Source organism: Rosa chinensis, chromosome 6, assembly GCF_002994745.2.
Source record: "Rosa chinensis cultivar Old Blush chromosome 6, RchiOBHm-V2, whole genome shotgun sequence".
NCBI lineage: Eukaryota > Viridiplantae > Streptophyta > Magnoliopsida > Rosales > Rosaceae > Rosa > Rosa chinensis.
The window spans coordinates 55048808-55065707 of record NC_037093.1 but is presented as its reverse complement, the minus strand read 5'-3'; the positions used below and the strand labels follow the sequence as shown (position 1 = coordinate 55065707).

General features: G+C 37.9%; 2 protein-coding genes across 2 annotated transcripts; one reads left to right on the top strand and one right to left on the bottom strand.

The window, feature by feature from the left end:
* The first annotated feature begins 5143 nt into the window (after window positions 1-5143).
* Window positions 5144-9412, top strand: LOC112173933 (sugar transporter ERD6-like 7). Its single transcript, XM_024311619.2, has 19 exons — window positions 5144-5301; window positions 5402-5594; window positions 5698-5760; window positions 6190-6279; window positions 6392-6451; window positions 6561-6626; window positions 6733-6798; window positions 6959-7034; window positions 7131-7195; window positions 7283-7375; window positions 7481-7561; window positions 7647-7731; window positions 7908-7951; window positions 8039-8101; window positions 8194-8253; window positions 8337-8390; window positions 8503-8562; window positions 8655-8769; window positions 9122-9412. The coding sequence occupies exons 2-19, from the start codon at window positions 5445-5447 to the stop codon at window positions 9235-9237; spliced, it is 1407 nt and encodes a 468-aa protein (XP_024167387.1). The 5' UTR covers window positions 5144-5301; window positions 5402-5444; the 3' UTR covers window positions 9238-9412.
* A 4966-nt stretch (window positions 9413-14378) lies between these two features.
* LOC112172051 (probable indole-3-acetic acid-amido synthetase GH3.6) lies at window positions 14379-16499 on the bottom strand. Its single transcript, XM_024309218.2, has 3 exons — window positions 16141-16499; window positions 15945-16052; window positions 14379-15856 (listed from the first exon to the last, which is right to left on the bottom strand). Exons 1-3 carry the CDS (start codon window positions 16425-16427, stop codon window positions 14539-14541), a joined length of 1713 nt encoding a protein of 570 aa, XP_024164986.1. The 5' UTR covers window positions 16428-16499; the 3' UTR covers window positions 14379-14538.
* Window positions 16500-16900: the final 401 nt, after the last annotated feature.

Here is a 16900-nt window from a genome sequence, read left to right as displayed (position 1 = left end):
AAATACTAGTTTGAGATGAAAGACCTTAGGAGTACATGGTTTTTGTCTAGATTTAGAACTTGTATACTGTGTCAATGAATGCTTTGGAATTTTGATAAAGTCAAGATGCACTCCCATGGTCATCTGTAGTCTTGAATCTAAAAGGGATATGTTTTGTCCCAGGGATGATGACGAAGACGTATTAATTAGGCAGAAGTGTCTTACCTAAGTGCAATAGGCACATTATTGTACTTAACACAATATAAGACCGGACACCTCATTTGTTATGAACTTGTTGGCTAGAAGTAGCCCTGCACCAACACGTTGCCATTGAATTGGTGTAAAGACAATCTTTCGATACTTAAAAGATACAATAGATATGAGCTTGTTTTATCCCTACAGAGAGAAAAGGAATGACCAAAGAATGGGATCGGACCCCATTAGGCATAATGCCGCCATCCATGGTGGCCAGCGCCATCCTCCTCCTCCTTCCCTCCATCAAAACGACAATGATGCTTTAATGGGTTTTGCTGATGCAGGGTACCTCTCTGACCCCTACAAATGTCGCTCTCGTACAGGTTATGTCTTTACCATGGGAAGCACTGCGATATCTTGGAGGTCTACAAAATTGACCCTTGTTGCTAGTTCCTCAAATCACGCAGAGATTATTGCTCTATATGAAGCCGTGCGTGAATATATATATATGGCTAAGGTCTATAATTAGACATATTCGAGGAAACTGTGGTTTGAAGTCTACCACGGATGAACCTACATGTATTTATGAGGATAATGCAGCTTGTATTGAGCAAATGAAGCTAGGTTTCATCAAAGGCGACAACACCAAGCATATATCGCCTAAGTTCTTCTATAATCATCAACAACAATCACTTCTAAAGGTTGGAGTGAATCAAATCTGATCAGAGGATAATGTAGCAAACTTATTCACTAAGTCGTTACCTAAATCCACCTTCGAGAAACATGTGAAGAACATCGGATTGAGAAAGTTATCCGAACTCCCATGATTGTAGTAATCAGGGGGAGATGTCGACATCAAGGGGAGTCATGATGTCTACATGTTCGATCTCAAAGAGTGAAGGATGTGTTGTACTCTTTTTCTCCTCCTCGAGCTTATTTTTGTCCCACAGGGTTTTTCACTCGAGCAAGGTTTTTAACGAGGCAACGGATGAAGCGTCACCACCAAGTTTGAGCGGCATAAGGGGGAGTGTTGAAGAAAATTAGCTTTGTGTGCCTAATCAAACTAGGAGTAGTTCCATGATTGTAATAGGAGAGAATGTTCTAGAATTCCTAGTCCTATTCGAAATCGTTTTCCTTGTATCATTAGAACATGTACTTTGTAATCTCCATATATAGGGCTCCTATTCTCAATTATGAAACACACAATTCTCTCATCAAATTCTCTCAACTTCTCTCATTCTAAACCAATCTTAATATAATTGTGGTAACTTTTCATCATGTGTATGGTAAGGAATGGGATTCCGGTTGAATATTTGGGGAGAAGAATTCTGATGAAACTTGTATACTCATGAAATTACCCCAATCACACATTCACACACCCAAAATCATAAGGGGTTGATGACTAGATAGCTGTTAAACAAAATTAGTAACTTGATGGCTGGTTTTATTACCCCATCAAAGTTTTGTGTGTAATATAAAGAAGCAATAACAATTCCTTTTTTTGTTTCTTTTGGTCATGTATAGCATAAAAGGTTTGAATCTTGTGGTAACTAGGTGAGAGCCACTTACATGAAGAAAATGGCATGGGGATATGCATGTTTTACCAGAAGAAATTGGCATGGGCGTCATGTTTCTCTCGCTACCTATTTTCTCACGTTGATGTAGTGATTCTCATTGTGGTGTAACATGTTTCACAAGAAATCACTCCTCATTTCACGTGGTTCCTAAATCTGAGTAATGATCGGTGTTAATAAATTTTTGGGTTGTTTCCAGTTTTCAGATTTTCTGCTAGAACAAATATGGCATCCCCAACTAGCATGCACAAAAAGCTTTGGATTTTCTTATCTTGAAGTACCCTGTAAATGGACCAGAAGTGATGTTGCATTACTGTATTTTGTTTCGGGTCTGATTTGACAATAATGATGTACCAAAAATGATTTGACAATAATGATGGATGCCTCAAATTTGGATCTTTATTTACCTTTCTTCACTATTATACAATCAATCTCGGCTTATCTCAAGTGATGAAACTCTGTAAGAAAGCGAGGATCGTTTCCAAGATTCTGATGTCGTGGTGGCAAATTCTGGCTACCTTTCGACCCAAATGAGAGATTCTGAAGTCCTGGTTGCAAATTCTGGCTTTCGACCCAAATGATGAAGATATGTATGTGTGGGCTTGGACCTGGCTTCTTACTCACATCGTCAAGTGTGATATCAGTGAGTGACATCTCTGAAAAGTTTCCATACTCTGATTGTCGGATAGAAGCTTTTCCATTTGTGCTCCCATGGAGGCCGTGGCCAACACCAGTTCCTAGACTAGGCTAGACTACCACAACATTAATCATCCACATGCAAGCAAATGTACTAAAAAAGAAGAAGAAGAAGAAGAAGAATAATCGGTAGGCATGCAGATGTCCCTGGATGGAGACTCTGCTTCTCACTTGGGTATTGTAGAGATGTAATAATAGTCCTGTCGAATAGGAGCAGAATCATAGAGGCGAGTTTAGTGATTTCTTCCATATCATTTTTTTTTTATAATTTCTCATTGGAACAAAGCAATTGTACTCATCAGTTTATCCGTCGATCAAATTAGGGTCATGTATGAACAATTAATTTTCGTCCTTTTAGATAGTAAGAAGCTATACTTTTTCTCTTTCTATTGATGATCATATCGTTTCAATACGTTACACTAAATTTTATCTTAAAAGATTAGTGAATAAGTCATAAGTGAAGGCAAATTTACATAGTTTTGGCCGGTTACGTAGACCAAAAAAAGTGTGATCGATCTTGCAGTAACTAGGTGAGATGGAAGAAATCACAGAACTCACCTCTCAGGTTCTGCTCCTATTCGACAGGACTATCACGGCTCTACATTACCCAAGTGAGAAGCAGAGTCTCCATCTAGCTTGGGACATCTGCATACCTACCAATTTTTTTATTTTATTATTATTATTTTTTTATATTTTTTTTTAATTTTTTTATTTTTATAGTGGAGAATGCATACCTACCAATTCTGCGACCATGCATGTTTGGAAATTCTTCTTACATGAATGATGCTATGGTAAGATGTATACCAGAACAATGGCTGCCGCGATGTGAAACTTGTTGACCACCTCGAATATGGCTGGAAAAGCTTTTTGAGCGACATTGTGGTCATGGAGGTTGGTGACTTTGAGGATGCAGTAGTAGATACCTTTATCAATTCATGTCTTCATGGCCATTGCATTCATATTTCAGGTAAAAAGACTAAGGTCGATCACTAGCTCGTTATTGTTTTACAAAACAGAATACGTACTGCATGCGTTATTTATTGACAATTTGTAATCATGGGATGAAAGTGTATATAGTTGTCACTGAATCATGACCAATTTTATCTAGCAAGGGTAAATATCCTTGCTCTTATTTCAGGACTCATTTCCATAGGGTATTGGTGGATAACTAAATATTGGGTGAAAGGATTTAGAGGGTATTCATTTTTCAACTGATATGATTTTCTTGCACATGAGTGTGTGAGCTTTCAAACAGGGACTGTATTCTTTAGTCAATTGGAATTTTTAACACCTTACACAAAAGTCTGTAAACTCAACAGGGCTCTTATTAGAGTCAACTAGATCAATGAAATAGAAGGGGATTTTTTGTTGATCTTGTAGAAGGAATAATCATGAAATCATGTATGCCCATGAATAAGTGAACCGATATCACACCCAAAATATAAGGAATGGATAACTGGTTGGTAATAAAAAAGAATTGGTACATTTTTTTTTTACCGAATTGAAATATTGTGTTTGATGTTTTTGGTTGCATGTAAAAGAATTATGTAATATAAACAACATGAGCACAGCAACAAAGAATATAAAAAAAGTCACCAAATTTGTTTTTTGGCCTTTAATCATGTAATGCACAAAGGTTAAAATCTTGTGATAACTAAGAGCTTCAATACATACTGGAAGAAATTGGCATGTGCATCATGTTACTCGTGCTACCTATCTTATCATGTTGATATAGTGATAATTCTCATTGTCGTACGTGTAACATGCTACATGTTTCAAAAGAAACCAATCCTCATTTCACGCAGTTTCCTAAATCTGAGTAAATATTAATGATCAGTGTCAATAGTTTTTTTTGGGTTGTTTCTAGTTTCTAATTTTCAGTTTTTTCTGCTCGAACAAATATGGCATCCCTAAACTAGCATGCATAAAAAGCTTTAGATGGTCTTAGCTTTGAAAATACCCTGTAAATGGATCACAAGATCAATTGCATTAATGCTTTGTTGTCTCTGGGTCTGATTTGACAATAATGATGTATCAAAACTGATTTTCCAATAATGATGGATGCCTCAAATTTGGATCATTATTTACCTTTTTCACTATTTACCATCACTCTCGGTTTATTTTGAAAGTGTTCAACTTATTATTTGCACTTCATATATACAGTAATACAAAATGTTGATCGATACAATACCACTCAGACAAATACAGTCCAAATCAGTAACTATAAAAACAAATATACCAATTTGTGTAGAATTCTACTAATCCAAATCTTGTCATTTAATCCAAATTTTTTGAAAGATCACAATCTAAAAATCTCTTCTTTCACCGTAATATCATTTAATTAAGAGGCATAGATCTTCACTTTATAAGTGGAATGTCAGAAGACAAGTTGTTGTACATCTAAGTTGTTGATGTAATCAAAAAAAAAAAAACTTCTTTCTTCGGAAATAAATTTACCAGAAACACATACCCACCACCTAATTATGACAAAGTCATGAGTTCGCGTCACCATGAGGGTAGGAGTGAAATACTTTGATCATCTTTAAAAAAACAGAAGAAGAAACACATGTATTTGCCAGAAAAAGCAAGGCTGTGTCCTCTTTCGTTTCAATGTCTGTTTCCTTATCTCATCTGCATGCAAACGACAAAGATTCATTCAATACGACGGAGTATATTACATTGCCTCCTCTTCTGCTCTGCCTCGTCAGTAATTATCCGATTAGTTGCAAACGTGCTCAAAGTCAAGTTTTAACAGATTAGCACAAGAATTGCCTACTCTTTAGCTCTTCTATATATTTTCAATGCGCATGTCCAATGTAAGATTCAAACTTTAAAGTTCCCAAACAGAGACTTCCATGTAAGTATTGATATATCCTCATGCATATATAACTAGATATAAGAGATTTCCTGCGTACGTTACTCATCTCTTTGAATCTTCTTTCTTTTTGCCTTCAAAGACATACTGGGAGTTGAGCTGTGTATATAACTAGTAAGGCAAACATGGCCAGTCGTGAAGAGAATTCTGCACATCATGAGGTAAGAAAGCCACTCGTGGATGGAGGATTGGATCATGGAACCAAAGAGGATCAATGGATGGTGTACATGAGCACATTCGTCGCAGTTTGCGGCTCTTATGAATTCGGATGCTGTGTAAGCGCTTGGATAATTTTCATTGCCATCAGAGACTTGTGATCTTTGCACCTGAAATGTGTTCTGGTTTTGTTTTGATTCTGACACCTTGTGTGGATTCCAGGTGGGTTATTCTTCGCCTACGCAATCAGCCATTAGGGAAGATCTCAATTTATCATTAGCACAGGTATGAAACTGATAAACTAGAACACATTTAACTGTTAACTGTTCTATTTATGATTTGTATCAAAGCAGTGGTTTAATGCTTTATATGCAAGTTCATGGTGATGTAGAAATCTATATAGGCCTATTGTAGTCTTAGACTGTACAAATTGCCAGCCAAGTCTTAAAGAATTCTTCCTGCTTTCTAGCCAAGGCACCAATAATACAGCCAAAACCTCACAGCCATGACCTATTATGCTTCTCACAAGGAAGAGAATACAGTCCCCAATAACAGGACTGTAAGAAATCTACGCACATAAGGATGCAAAGTTTGGATCCAATGAACAAAATATAGAAAATTATTCCTGAAATGGAATATAGAATTTGAGAGTAAAATGGAACTTGCAGTATCGATAACTTCCATGCTGAACTCAATCTGTGAATCTGTATGCAGTTTTCAATGTTCGGAGCCATCTTGACATTCGGTGCAATGATAGGTGCTATCACAATCGGGCCGATCACTGATTTTATTGGTCGAAAAGGGGTACGTGTTGGAAAATTGTACTGTGCATACAAGGGACACCACTTATTCAGTAAACTAATCAATTTCCACTGTTCTTCACTATCTAACACCTATACTATGTAATTGTATGCAGGCGTTGAGATTTTCCAGTGTTGTCTGTGTTGCAGGTTGGCTTGCCATTTACTTTTCCAAGGTTGGCATTATGTTACTCTTGAAATCTTTCTATAATTTTACGTACTAATAAATATAGTCTCCTCAAAATTTTTAGCTTATTCATGTTCTACATCTTATTTTGATCAAAGGGAGCTTTGCTTCTGGACATTGGGAGAATGGCAAAAGGATATGGAATGGGAGCCTTTTCATACGTGGTGAGAATATTATGGAACCACTGAACTTTTTATTATTCCTGAGACTTATTGCTATTTCAATGCATGATACTAACAAAGCTTGATGCAATATTGATTGCATGAATAGGTACCTATATTTGTTGCTGAAATTGCACCCAAACATCTTCGAGGAAGTCTAACTGCTTTGAATCAGGTACCTTGAAGCTAGCAACAATTTTTGTTAGCTAGCTTTGTTCTTCTAAGTAAACAAGAGCCAAGAAATGATACCAATTATTTGAAAAACATATTATATGGGTTTCAATCATAGTATCATACCTACATTCATCTATCCCTTTATTTTTATTTTTTTACAGTTGATGATCGTTGCTGGAGTGTCAGTGTCCTTCGTAATTGGGGTAGTAGTAAGTTGGAGGACTTTAGCATTAATTGGTGAGTTTCTTAGACAATCAGTGCTTGTAGTTAGATCAGATGACCTGTCTAATACAGTGGAAGAGGACTCATTTATGTGGTGAATGGTGATTACAGGACTTATTCCCTGTGCTGTGACCATTTTTGGTCTGTTTTTTATTCCCGAGTCTCCAAGATGGTTGGTAAGAAATTTAGAACTTTTGTCATCTGTTTCTATTTATTTAATTGTAATTTTCCATAAATGAAGACTTACCTCCTTGTGATTACAGGCAAAGACAGGAAACCAAAAAGATTTTGAAGATGCACTGCAGAAACTTCGTGGCAGAGATGCCAACATATCTCAAGAAGCAGAAGAAATCCAGGTTCTTATCTCCTACTCAACTGCATCTCGTATAGATCAAAATATGTTAGCCAATTGGAAAGATCACATATGTTAAAAAGAAAAAACACCCCTAATTCCATGACAGGATTATATAGCAACTCTTGACCGGCTCCCTAAAGCCAAATTGCTGGATCTGTTTGAAAGGAGATACTCACGCTCTCTCATTGTAATAACTTCTCCCAACTACTTTTCATACGGTCACTTTAGTTTTCTTTGGCTTTGAGTTAACTTCTATAATCAATCTTTATCAGATATCAGTTGGCTTGATGATCTGTCAACAATTGGGAGGAATAAACGGGGTCTGTTTCTATGTCAGCAATATTTTTGAGCAAGCAGGTACAATTTTAGTAAGAAATTGCTTGCGTCTTGAAACTATTCCAAACTATAATTTTAGTAACTACATTATCATCTTATTATCTTTCATTTTTTTGAATGCGAATTGAAACATTCACTTAAAGCAAATAATCTTCTTTTACAATTGATTTTTGTATATTCTATTTGAAATATCTCAGGATTTTCTTCCAGCTTGGGAACTATAATCTACGCTGTTCTTCAGGTATGGTTCTTATATTCCTAAAGTGACAGATCTTGGAATCTCTACTTTCTGTCCATTAGAAGCATCGTCATGTGTTCTGTCTTTCAGGTTGTGGTTACTGGCATTGGTGCAGCCATAATGGATAAAGCTGGAAGAAAGCCTCTAATTTTGGTATATTAGTGCACAAAAGTTTCAGTTCTGAGAATTTTTTGAGACAAGGTCTTCATATCTGGAAGGTTTAACATTTTTCCACTGTGTTCTAGACTTCTGCAACAGGGTTGTTGCTTGGTTGCGTCCTGACTGCCATTTCATTCTTTCTGAAGGTAATCCTAAAACTTGACCCTAACTAAAATCTCTGTCTAGTCTATCAATCAATGAAGTGACAAGAACACTGTTTGTGAACCAGGTTCATCAACTGTCAGCCGAGGCAGTTCCCATACTTGCAGTAACTGGCATATTGGTATTTCACTTGCCTTGTCAAAAACATCTTATCCAAGCAGATTGGTCCTATTTAAGATTGAGTTTTATATTTTTCTCCTTTGCATTGTTTAAAAATTAGTTTCTGGTCTCAGGTATTCATAGGATCCTTTTCAATAGGAATGGGAGCAGTTCCATGGGTTCTGATGTCAGAGGTATATAGTTTTAGGCCATTAGAAGTTTACTCATTAATGCATGCATGATTGATCATGACAGTAATCTAAAGAAACTGCTATATCTACTGCAGATATTCCCTATAAATATTAAAGGACAGGCAGGAAGCTTTGCAACCCTAGTGAACTGGTTTGGTGCTTGGTTGTGCTCCTATACTTTCAACTTTCTTATGAGTTGGAGCTCCTACGGTAAATAGAATTAACATATTTTCGTTTTTTTAGTCTATTAATAAGAGTAATATTTGGTAGTGTAAAGTTACGAAGCAAGCCGACCATACATGGTAATGACAATTCTTCTTTTATGAAAGTTATGGATATGAAATGAAAATGTGCAATATAATAGAAATCACTGGCTTACTGAACTATTTAGAATCACAAAGAATTTGAACAGGTTAAGTGTTCTGGAATATGAAAGAGTGTTGGCCAAAAGCACAGAAGACATGTGAATAGAGTTTTCCAGATTCAAAAGTGTCATTTCACAGGTTGTGGGTATGATCACAACAAGTTGTAAGAGCTGTTAATTAACTATGTGGATTTTCAGGTACCTTTATTCTGTACGCAATAATCAATGCTCTGGCCATATTGTTCGTGATTGTGATGGTACCTGAGACAAAGGGTAGAACCCTGGAACAAATCCAAGCATCCATTAACACCTAAGGAGTTGGTGGAAGTATGGAAGATACGGATAAGAACATGTATTAAAATCCCAGGAATAACATACTGCCTTTCGATCTACAACAATTAACTAAATCGATTTGCGTTGGAATTAGAGTTTCAATTGTTATTAAGAAATGTTTGCTGATATTATCTTAAGCTTTCATTTACCCCGAGAGATGGTACTATTCTAGATGATGTGGACTAACGACACCTCTAACAAAAACAAAGAAAAGCCAACCTAAACATAAACCAGCAAGTAGACAAGGTAAGAGACAAGTTCGCAGACTGTTATAATTTTAAGAACTAATGCAAGAATCAAGTTCACAAAAATGTACAAATTCTCTATCATAGCTGTGTCTGTAATTTTGGGTTCAAGATGAGATATCATACAGCTATTATCTTGACGAGAGCAAACCTTTCAACATATGGTAACAAGAGCTTAGACTTGAAGTAAGTGAACAAGTTCACGTTTTATTATGATATTGGGTGGCTTACACTGAGAAGCTGATGCTCCATTGGCAAAGGCTACCTGTGATGGTCTATCAAAGCAACCGGGCTTTACAACAGATAATATCAAAAGGACCTGCTTCACCTCTATCTCTCTGTACATTGTAAATGTCTCCCAAACAAGATCCTCAAGGGAGGAACTAACACTTCTTCAGAGCTACAACCGATTCTTCCTGCAGAAGCATGGTTCCCTCTTTAAATTCTACGAACACCATCGACTGTTTAATTAGAACTCAAATCCATGTCAATGAAACTAGCTAGCAAACTCCGTAATATCTGTTGCCATCACATCTCCACGCAGAAGCTGAAAATTTTGCATTGCAGACATTAATCTCAGTTATAATCTCACCGTAACTCCCTCTCAGTTATAATCTCACCAAGCCACCAGGACTTTCAGCCCTCTCATCACATATTCCACTAGTGGATGATAAATTATAAAAACCAACAAACCTCACTACATCACCCAAATGGTATCTTTAAATTCCTCTGTAAGTAGTCATAAGCACTTCGTATATCTTCCCACTTCGAAACCTGAAACATCAACTACTTCTCTACCGCAGTAGTCTCACCCCCATTCATATCAAATGGAAGAAACTCAAAATAGGCTGCAGTTGGAAGCAAAACGAAACGGGTTTTCTCAGGAGGTTGCATTATATCCAAGTTAATACCCACACAGCGTTCTGAAGCCAAGAAGTCTCCACCTAACAAAGGTATCTCTCCTGCATAGTACTAAAGTTTTGGATAATACTGCGCCATAGTTCTTGACAAGAACTTCTTGTGGTAACACACCTAACATAGCGACAATTTGGCCATAGCTTGCTCGCAATCCCACCCCAATTCCTTCCCTCACACACTGCTCGAACTCTCTTTGCCAAGTCCACTTGAGGCCCACCGAGAACCTCAATTACAGAATCCCTCATTTCACTATAAGAAATCTCCAAACTCGGGAACCCATGTTCAAGATCATAACGTAGTTACTCCCACTTGGACTCTAGGAGGCTAAACACTCTGATCACGCTTATTGCATAGAGTGCTATAGGAGTTCACAGGGCCACAAAGCAGATGATCGACAATACATTTGGTGCTCAACATTGGACCCAAGAATGACTTCCTTCGGACTAGTAATAAATCTAAGCAGAGACCAATCTACATTACCACTCTGCAAAGGGTATGTAGAAGCAACCATGACGTTAATACCACCTCTAGTAGTTGTTACATTGTCAGCATATATTTAAGCCATAGTTCTTATTGACCGAGGGCCTTGGAGGGAACAACCTAATTTAATCGTAACATCAAACCAATTACGCAAGAAGTCTTATGGGATTATTCGGATTAAGCAGATCAAATAATTCAAACAATTTACCTTGTGAGAATTGCAAGACTGCCTAAGAAAGCTATGTCGGAGTAATGAGGTTGATAACGATAAGGCTTTTCTCATGACCAAGTGAGTTTGGTGGAAGGCAAAGGCCTTTTGAATGCAAACCACAGTTTTTGAAGACATGAGACTCTTTCACCTTGCTAAAGAAAAATGTGAAGAACACCAAAAATGATATGTCATGATTTAGAATTCAATTATGAAACGAGAATAAGAAAAATAGTTTCAACATCTTATAAAGACGGTTCATGATTAAAATTGACGATAGATCAAGATTCTATATATATGGTGTTAAACCACCTTAATCATCTCCATATTTCTTGTTGTTTGCAATTACTTCACTATATTCAACCAAGTCTAGATTCAATTTATATGCAGTAGCTATTAATGTTACGTAATTGCTTGTGTTTAGCTATATGTTTATTTCTTTCCTTAACATAACACTTTTGTACCTATATAATTAAAGTGCTCCTCTCAAAGAGATGACTAGACATTCTGAAATTCACAAACTCTTTCATATGGGGGTAGTGACAACAAATCTAAACCAGAATGACTCTTGTGATACTCGATGGTCAATTTTGTTGGGAAATTCAAAATTGAACTCTCCCTTTTCTAGTTAAGTCTCCATTTGCCAATCACGTTTATATACGATTATACAAAGGATTCAAATTTGTTCACCATCAATACTTTGGTGGTGATACTGATACTACAACTCAAAATAAAACTGCCTCGTGTTATAAAATATAATTATAGTTTATCATGATGTTTTATTAAAAGATTATATTTTAAGTATTTAATTAATTCTATATGACGTGACAAGTTTTAATAAGATGGTGATATCACTACAAAATAAAAGTGGTGAGCAAATTTGAAACCTTATACGAAGGCCATGTACAAGACTTATTTATACACTTTGCTTGAGAAAAACGTGAAGTTACCCAATATGGCTACACAATGACATGTGATGTTCAAGCCAATATGAAAGTAAAGCCTTGAAAGAACTGACTAAACATTGCAAATGGAGAATTAGCATTCAATAACAAGTTACTACTCAATCATCAATTGGGTAAATTAAACCCCGACTTTGTTACTTTCATAAATTAGATTTGAATTCGCTCAATATCAGAATTTCAATAATTTAAAAGTGAATTTATCTTCAAAAAAAAAAAAAAAAGATAGAATTATAGTCTTTGGGGGACTCAATTGCATTGTCAAGGAAAAAGTAAAAACTATAAATACCATTCCATCAGGAGCTCCTTGAGATTTAACCATGAGCTCCAACTCCTTGTTTGACGATCTTCTCGGTTCTACTTCTACCCAATTCAAATTCTTTGGAAACGGCAACTCTCTCCATCCTGATCTTTATGATCAGATCACACGCCCTACATTCTCCGGCACCACCACTCATCGAAGAGACGACATCGCATGGTTCAACGACTGTACGGAGATCCTAGGCTCAGAGAGCGGCGATCATTTCACGGCGGAGGAGGAGCCAGCGTCAGTACTAGTACCACTTCAGTCCAATGCCGCCGGAATATCAAGATCGTCGTCATACTCCGCTTCCACTACCAGGGTGGCAGTCAGTTCCGACGGCCAAGATTTCCAGCCGGAGTACTTGTCCACACTGAACCCGGACGGACGGCCGAGATTCGTTCTCAAGAAAGTGAGGATTTCGAACGGCGAGAGTCTCCGGCTGTTGATTACTATGGAGAGGGACGAACGCTTTTTCCGCAGCAGTGACGTCACCATAATCAAGAAGAAGAAGAAGATAGACTCGCTTGCTTCCACTTAATTCGGTTTTCAATCTTCAAAATTCAATCGATTACTTAGTCTCTCCGTATAATTTGCTTTCGGTTTGGTTAATTAGTTGTGTGCGAAAAGGTTTGTGATTCCAAATCCAGGTAAGATAAGGATCCCACTAGTATAAATTAACCAAACGTACGATTCCAGAAATCGAGAGAGTTAATCTGCGTAGTAAATTAAATTCCATGGGTTCGAGTAGTAATTTTAATTTGACGGCGGCGATGGAGTTTCTGTGGCGGTTCTCCCGGCGATCACGATCAGCTTCGACCGGGACGACGTCGTTAATGGACTCGGAGGAGAGGTTTAGAAATTTCCCGCCAATAATGTCCACGCTGGACAGGGACGAGTGGCCCAGATTTACTTTGAAGAAAGTGGGGGCATCAGATGGAGGGCTGGAAAATGTTACGGGGACTAGCCAATTGGAACCCATCACCGAGGTTGATGAAGAAGAAGAAGAAGAAGAAGAAGATCATGCATGATCATGATCGAGTTTTGTGGTTTTAGCTTAATTAGGATTCATATTCTCCTAGTTTGTTTTATGTTTTTTTGTATGAATGTTTGGGGGCTGCGTACATTGAATTTTCACCAGGCCCAATAGGACAATATTTTGAAATTACCTGATCAAATCTGTGTTTTCCAAACGCCTTTTGATGAGTAGTAACTTTCTGTTTCCGTTGCCCCAGTCGATCTGGAACATTTCCCTGAGCGCATTTATTATCCGATTTGATCGGATGTCCCTTTGGATGAGTAGACGACCGAGTATGATCCATATATGAACAAACTTGTAGGGGCGAATTCGAGGATGCCAATATGTAATATTCGCGTTCCATACTTACATGCACACCTGCACCTTATCAAATTCAAAGTTTTGGGCCTAATTAGAAAGAAAAGACAACTATAATGCATGTGTCTCCTACTTTGGCCTTTGGAAATCTTAATTACTGACTCATATTCTCCTTCACAGTCTTTAGCAACTTCATGTGTATTGCTTGCTCATTAAATAACGAGTCATTTTCAGGTACCTTCATTCTGTATGCAGTAATCAATGCCCTGTCTATATTGTTCGTGATTGAGACAAACTGCAGAACCGTGGAACAAATCCAAGCATCCATCAACAAACAAATTCTTGAATCTTGAAGGAAGATGAAGTAAAGAAATTGAGGAGCATGCTTTGGGGATAGTTCTTATTGAAATTGTGGCAGCTCAATCCAGCAACTTGGTACATAGAAAGTGCTTCAAAACCACATGAATACTATACTGCCTTTCTTAAAAGAATAACTAATCCATTCGTGCCAGAATTAGTGTTTCGACGGTTATTAAGAAATGTTTATATTATTCTTTTCTGTTATTTACCCCAAGAGATCTCAGGTGATACTATTCTAGATGTTAGATCAACAACACCTCTTAGAAAAATGAACATTAACATAACCCAGGAAGTAGACGAGGTCACACAGTCTTGGAGTTGCAGACAATCAGATTACTCAAAAGAATGAAAAAAAAATATAAGAATCAATTTTACAAGAAGGTAATGTCTACTCAAAACCAATACAAGGAGAACTACTATTATAGATGTGTTGTAATGTTGGGTTCAAGATGAGATATCACGCCGAAAGCTTTCAAGATATGGTAACAACAGTAAATCCTTCAAGGAAGTGAACAACTTCACGATTTCTTATGATCTTGGGAGGCTTATACTGACCAGCTGATGCTCCGTTTGCAATGGCTACTTGTGATAGTCTATCAAAGCTGCCAGGCTTTACAACAGATAATATCAAAGGACCTGCTTCACCCCTATCTCTCTGCACCTTGTAAATGCCTCCCAAACCATCCTCAAGGGAGGAATAACACCTCCTCAGAGCTACAACTGACTCTTCCTGCATAAGACTGCTTCCCTCTCTAGCTTCTACAAACACCTTCAACTGTTTAGGGCTCAACTCCATGTCCAAGAAACTTGCAAACTCTGTAATCTCTGTTGCCGTCACATTTTCAAACATAAGCTGAAAACTTTGCATTGCAGACATCAAGTCCCTCTCAGTTATAATCTCACCAGGACCTTTCGGTGCTCTCATCACAAATTCCACCAGTGGAGATAAATTATAGAAACCAACAACCCTCACTACATCACCCAGATGGTATCTGTAAAATCCTCTGTAAGTAGTGACAACCACTTCATACATCTTCCCCACTTCAACACCAGAAATATCAACTGTTTCTCTACCAGTAGCCTCAGCCTCATTCATATCAAATGGAAGAAACTCAAAATACGCTGCAGTTGGAAGCAACACGAATCGGGTTTTATCGGGAGGTTGCATGATGTCCAAGTTAATCCCAACACAGCATTCTGAAGCAAAGTAGTCCCCTCCCAACAAAGGTATCTCTCCAGCATAATACTTAAGTTTTGGATAATACTGCTGCATACTTCCAGTGGTAACACACCTAACATACCGAACATTTGGCCATAACTTGCTCACAATCCCACCCCAATTGTTCCCCTCACATACTGCTCGAACTCTCTTTGCCAAGTCCACTTGAGGCCCACCGAGAACCTCAATAACAGAATCCCTCATTGCACTATCAGAAATCTCCAAACTTGGGAACCCATCTTCAAGATTGCGACACAGCTGCTCCCACTTTGACTCTAAAAGGCTAAACACTTTGATCAATCCCACAGCATAGGGGGCTCGAATCGCATCAAGTAAATCACAGTTCCTAATGCCACAAAGAAGATGGCAATACATTTGGTGCTCCACATTGGACCCAAGAATGACTTCCCTAGGACTAACTACAAAGCTGAACTGAGACCAACTTGCATTACCACTCTGCAAAGGGTATGTAGAAGCAGCCATGACCTTAACACCGCCTCTAGTAGTTGTCACATCATCAGCATATATAAGCCATAGTATCTTATTCACCGAGGGCCTTGGAGGAAACAACCTAATTTAAACTTTACCATTTTAAATTAAACCAATTACGCCAAAAAATTTTACTTGATCAAGCAAATTAAGAAGAGAGAGAAATTTACCTCCTGAGAATTGCAGAACTGCCTTGGTGAGCTATGTAGGAGGCGGCTTTTGAGAGCTTGGAATCGAAGTAAGGTATCAACTTTGGCCTCGGTGAACTCGTCCCGGAGCTTCAACAACGCCAAAATCAAAAAAAGAATCGAACTTTTTTGGATTTAAAATTGGAAAATGAAGCAGAGAGTGAGATTGTTTGAGTACCTGTAGAAGAAGCAGAGCAGGGGATCGACGGAGAGGAGAGGCTGTTGATGATCGAGTGAGGTCTCGGCCATTTGAGTGATGACGTCAGCGTAGTCGTCGTAGGTTGATAGAGGTACGGCGCGGCGGAAGGTGGCGGCGTCGAGCGGGGCATTGTGGTGTGGGAGGTGAGGCTGGAGGTAGCGGACGGTGCCGTTTTGGTGGAGTATGGAACTGAGAGCTTCGTGCTGGTGACGCGTGGCGTTGAGGGTGGAGTCGTTGACGTTCTTTAGGAGTTCTTCGTCAGTCATTTTTGTCCAGGTCGCAAATGGCGGAGGAGAAGGAGAAGGAGAAGGTTTTTGCTTGTCAATTTTTTCGCGGGACCAAATTACCCTCTAATTATATTAGAAGCCTATTAAGGAGTTTATATGAGTCTGTAATTTGGGCAAAAGTTGGGTATGAATTTCATTATGGATGGTTCTATTGAGACCTCTCAATTTTCTATTTGAACCTCCTTCATTCTTTGCACAATTTAAAAACCAATTCTACCCCTCTACAATTTTTTTTTTTTTAATAAAAAAAACTGCATCTACATCGTGGGAGCTACAACTCCCCTCTTACATCTTGCAGTTCTCTCTCCAATTCTTTCCCTATCCACAAAATTTAGAAAGTTAAAATTCAAACTTTGAAATAACTACTCCATCTTATTTATTTGAAATCACCATCTTATCAAAGATTAATTAAGAAGAGGAAGAAATACGTTTTGATCAAAACTAGAAAACAG

What these genes read in the sequence shown, in the direction of transcription:
- LOC112173933 (XM_024311619.2), top strand. Translation starts at nt 5,445, where the DNA reads ATGGCCAGTCGTGAAGAGAATTCTGCACATCATGAGGTAAGAAAGCCA. An exon ending in CTTATGAATTCGGATGCTGT is followed by an intron (nt 5,595 to 5,697) that starts GTAAGCGCTTGG and finishes TGTGGATTCCAG; the next exon opens with GTGGGTTATTCTTCGCCTAC. An exon ending in GAAGAAAGCCTCTAATTTTG is followed by an intron (nt 8,102 to 8,193) that starts GTATATTAGTGC and finishes ACTGTGTTCTAG; the next exon opens with ACTTCTGCAACAGGGTTGTT.
- LOC112172051 (XM_024309218.2), bottom strand. Translation starts at nt 16,427, where the DNA reads ATGACTGACGAAGAACTCCTAAAGAACGTCAACGACTCCACCCTCAAC. An exon ending in CTGCTCTGCTTCTTCTACAG is followed by an intron (nt 16,053 to 16,140) that starts GTACTCAAACAA and finishes GCGTTGTTGAAG; the next exon opens with CTCCGGGACGAGTTCACCGA. An exon ending in AGTTCTGCAATTCTCAGGAG is followed by an intron (nt 15,857 to 15,944) that starts GTAAATTTCTCT and finishes AGTTTAAATTAG; the next exon opens with GTTGTTTCCTCCAAGGCCCT.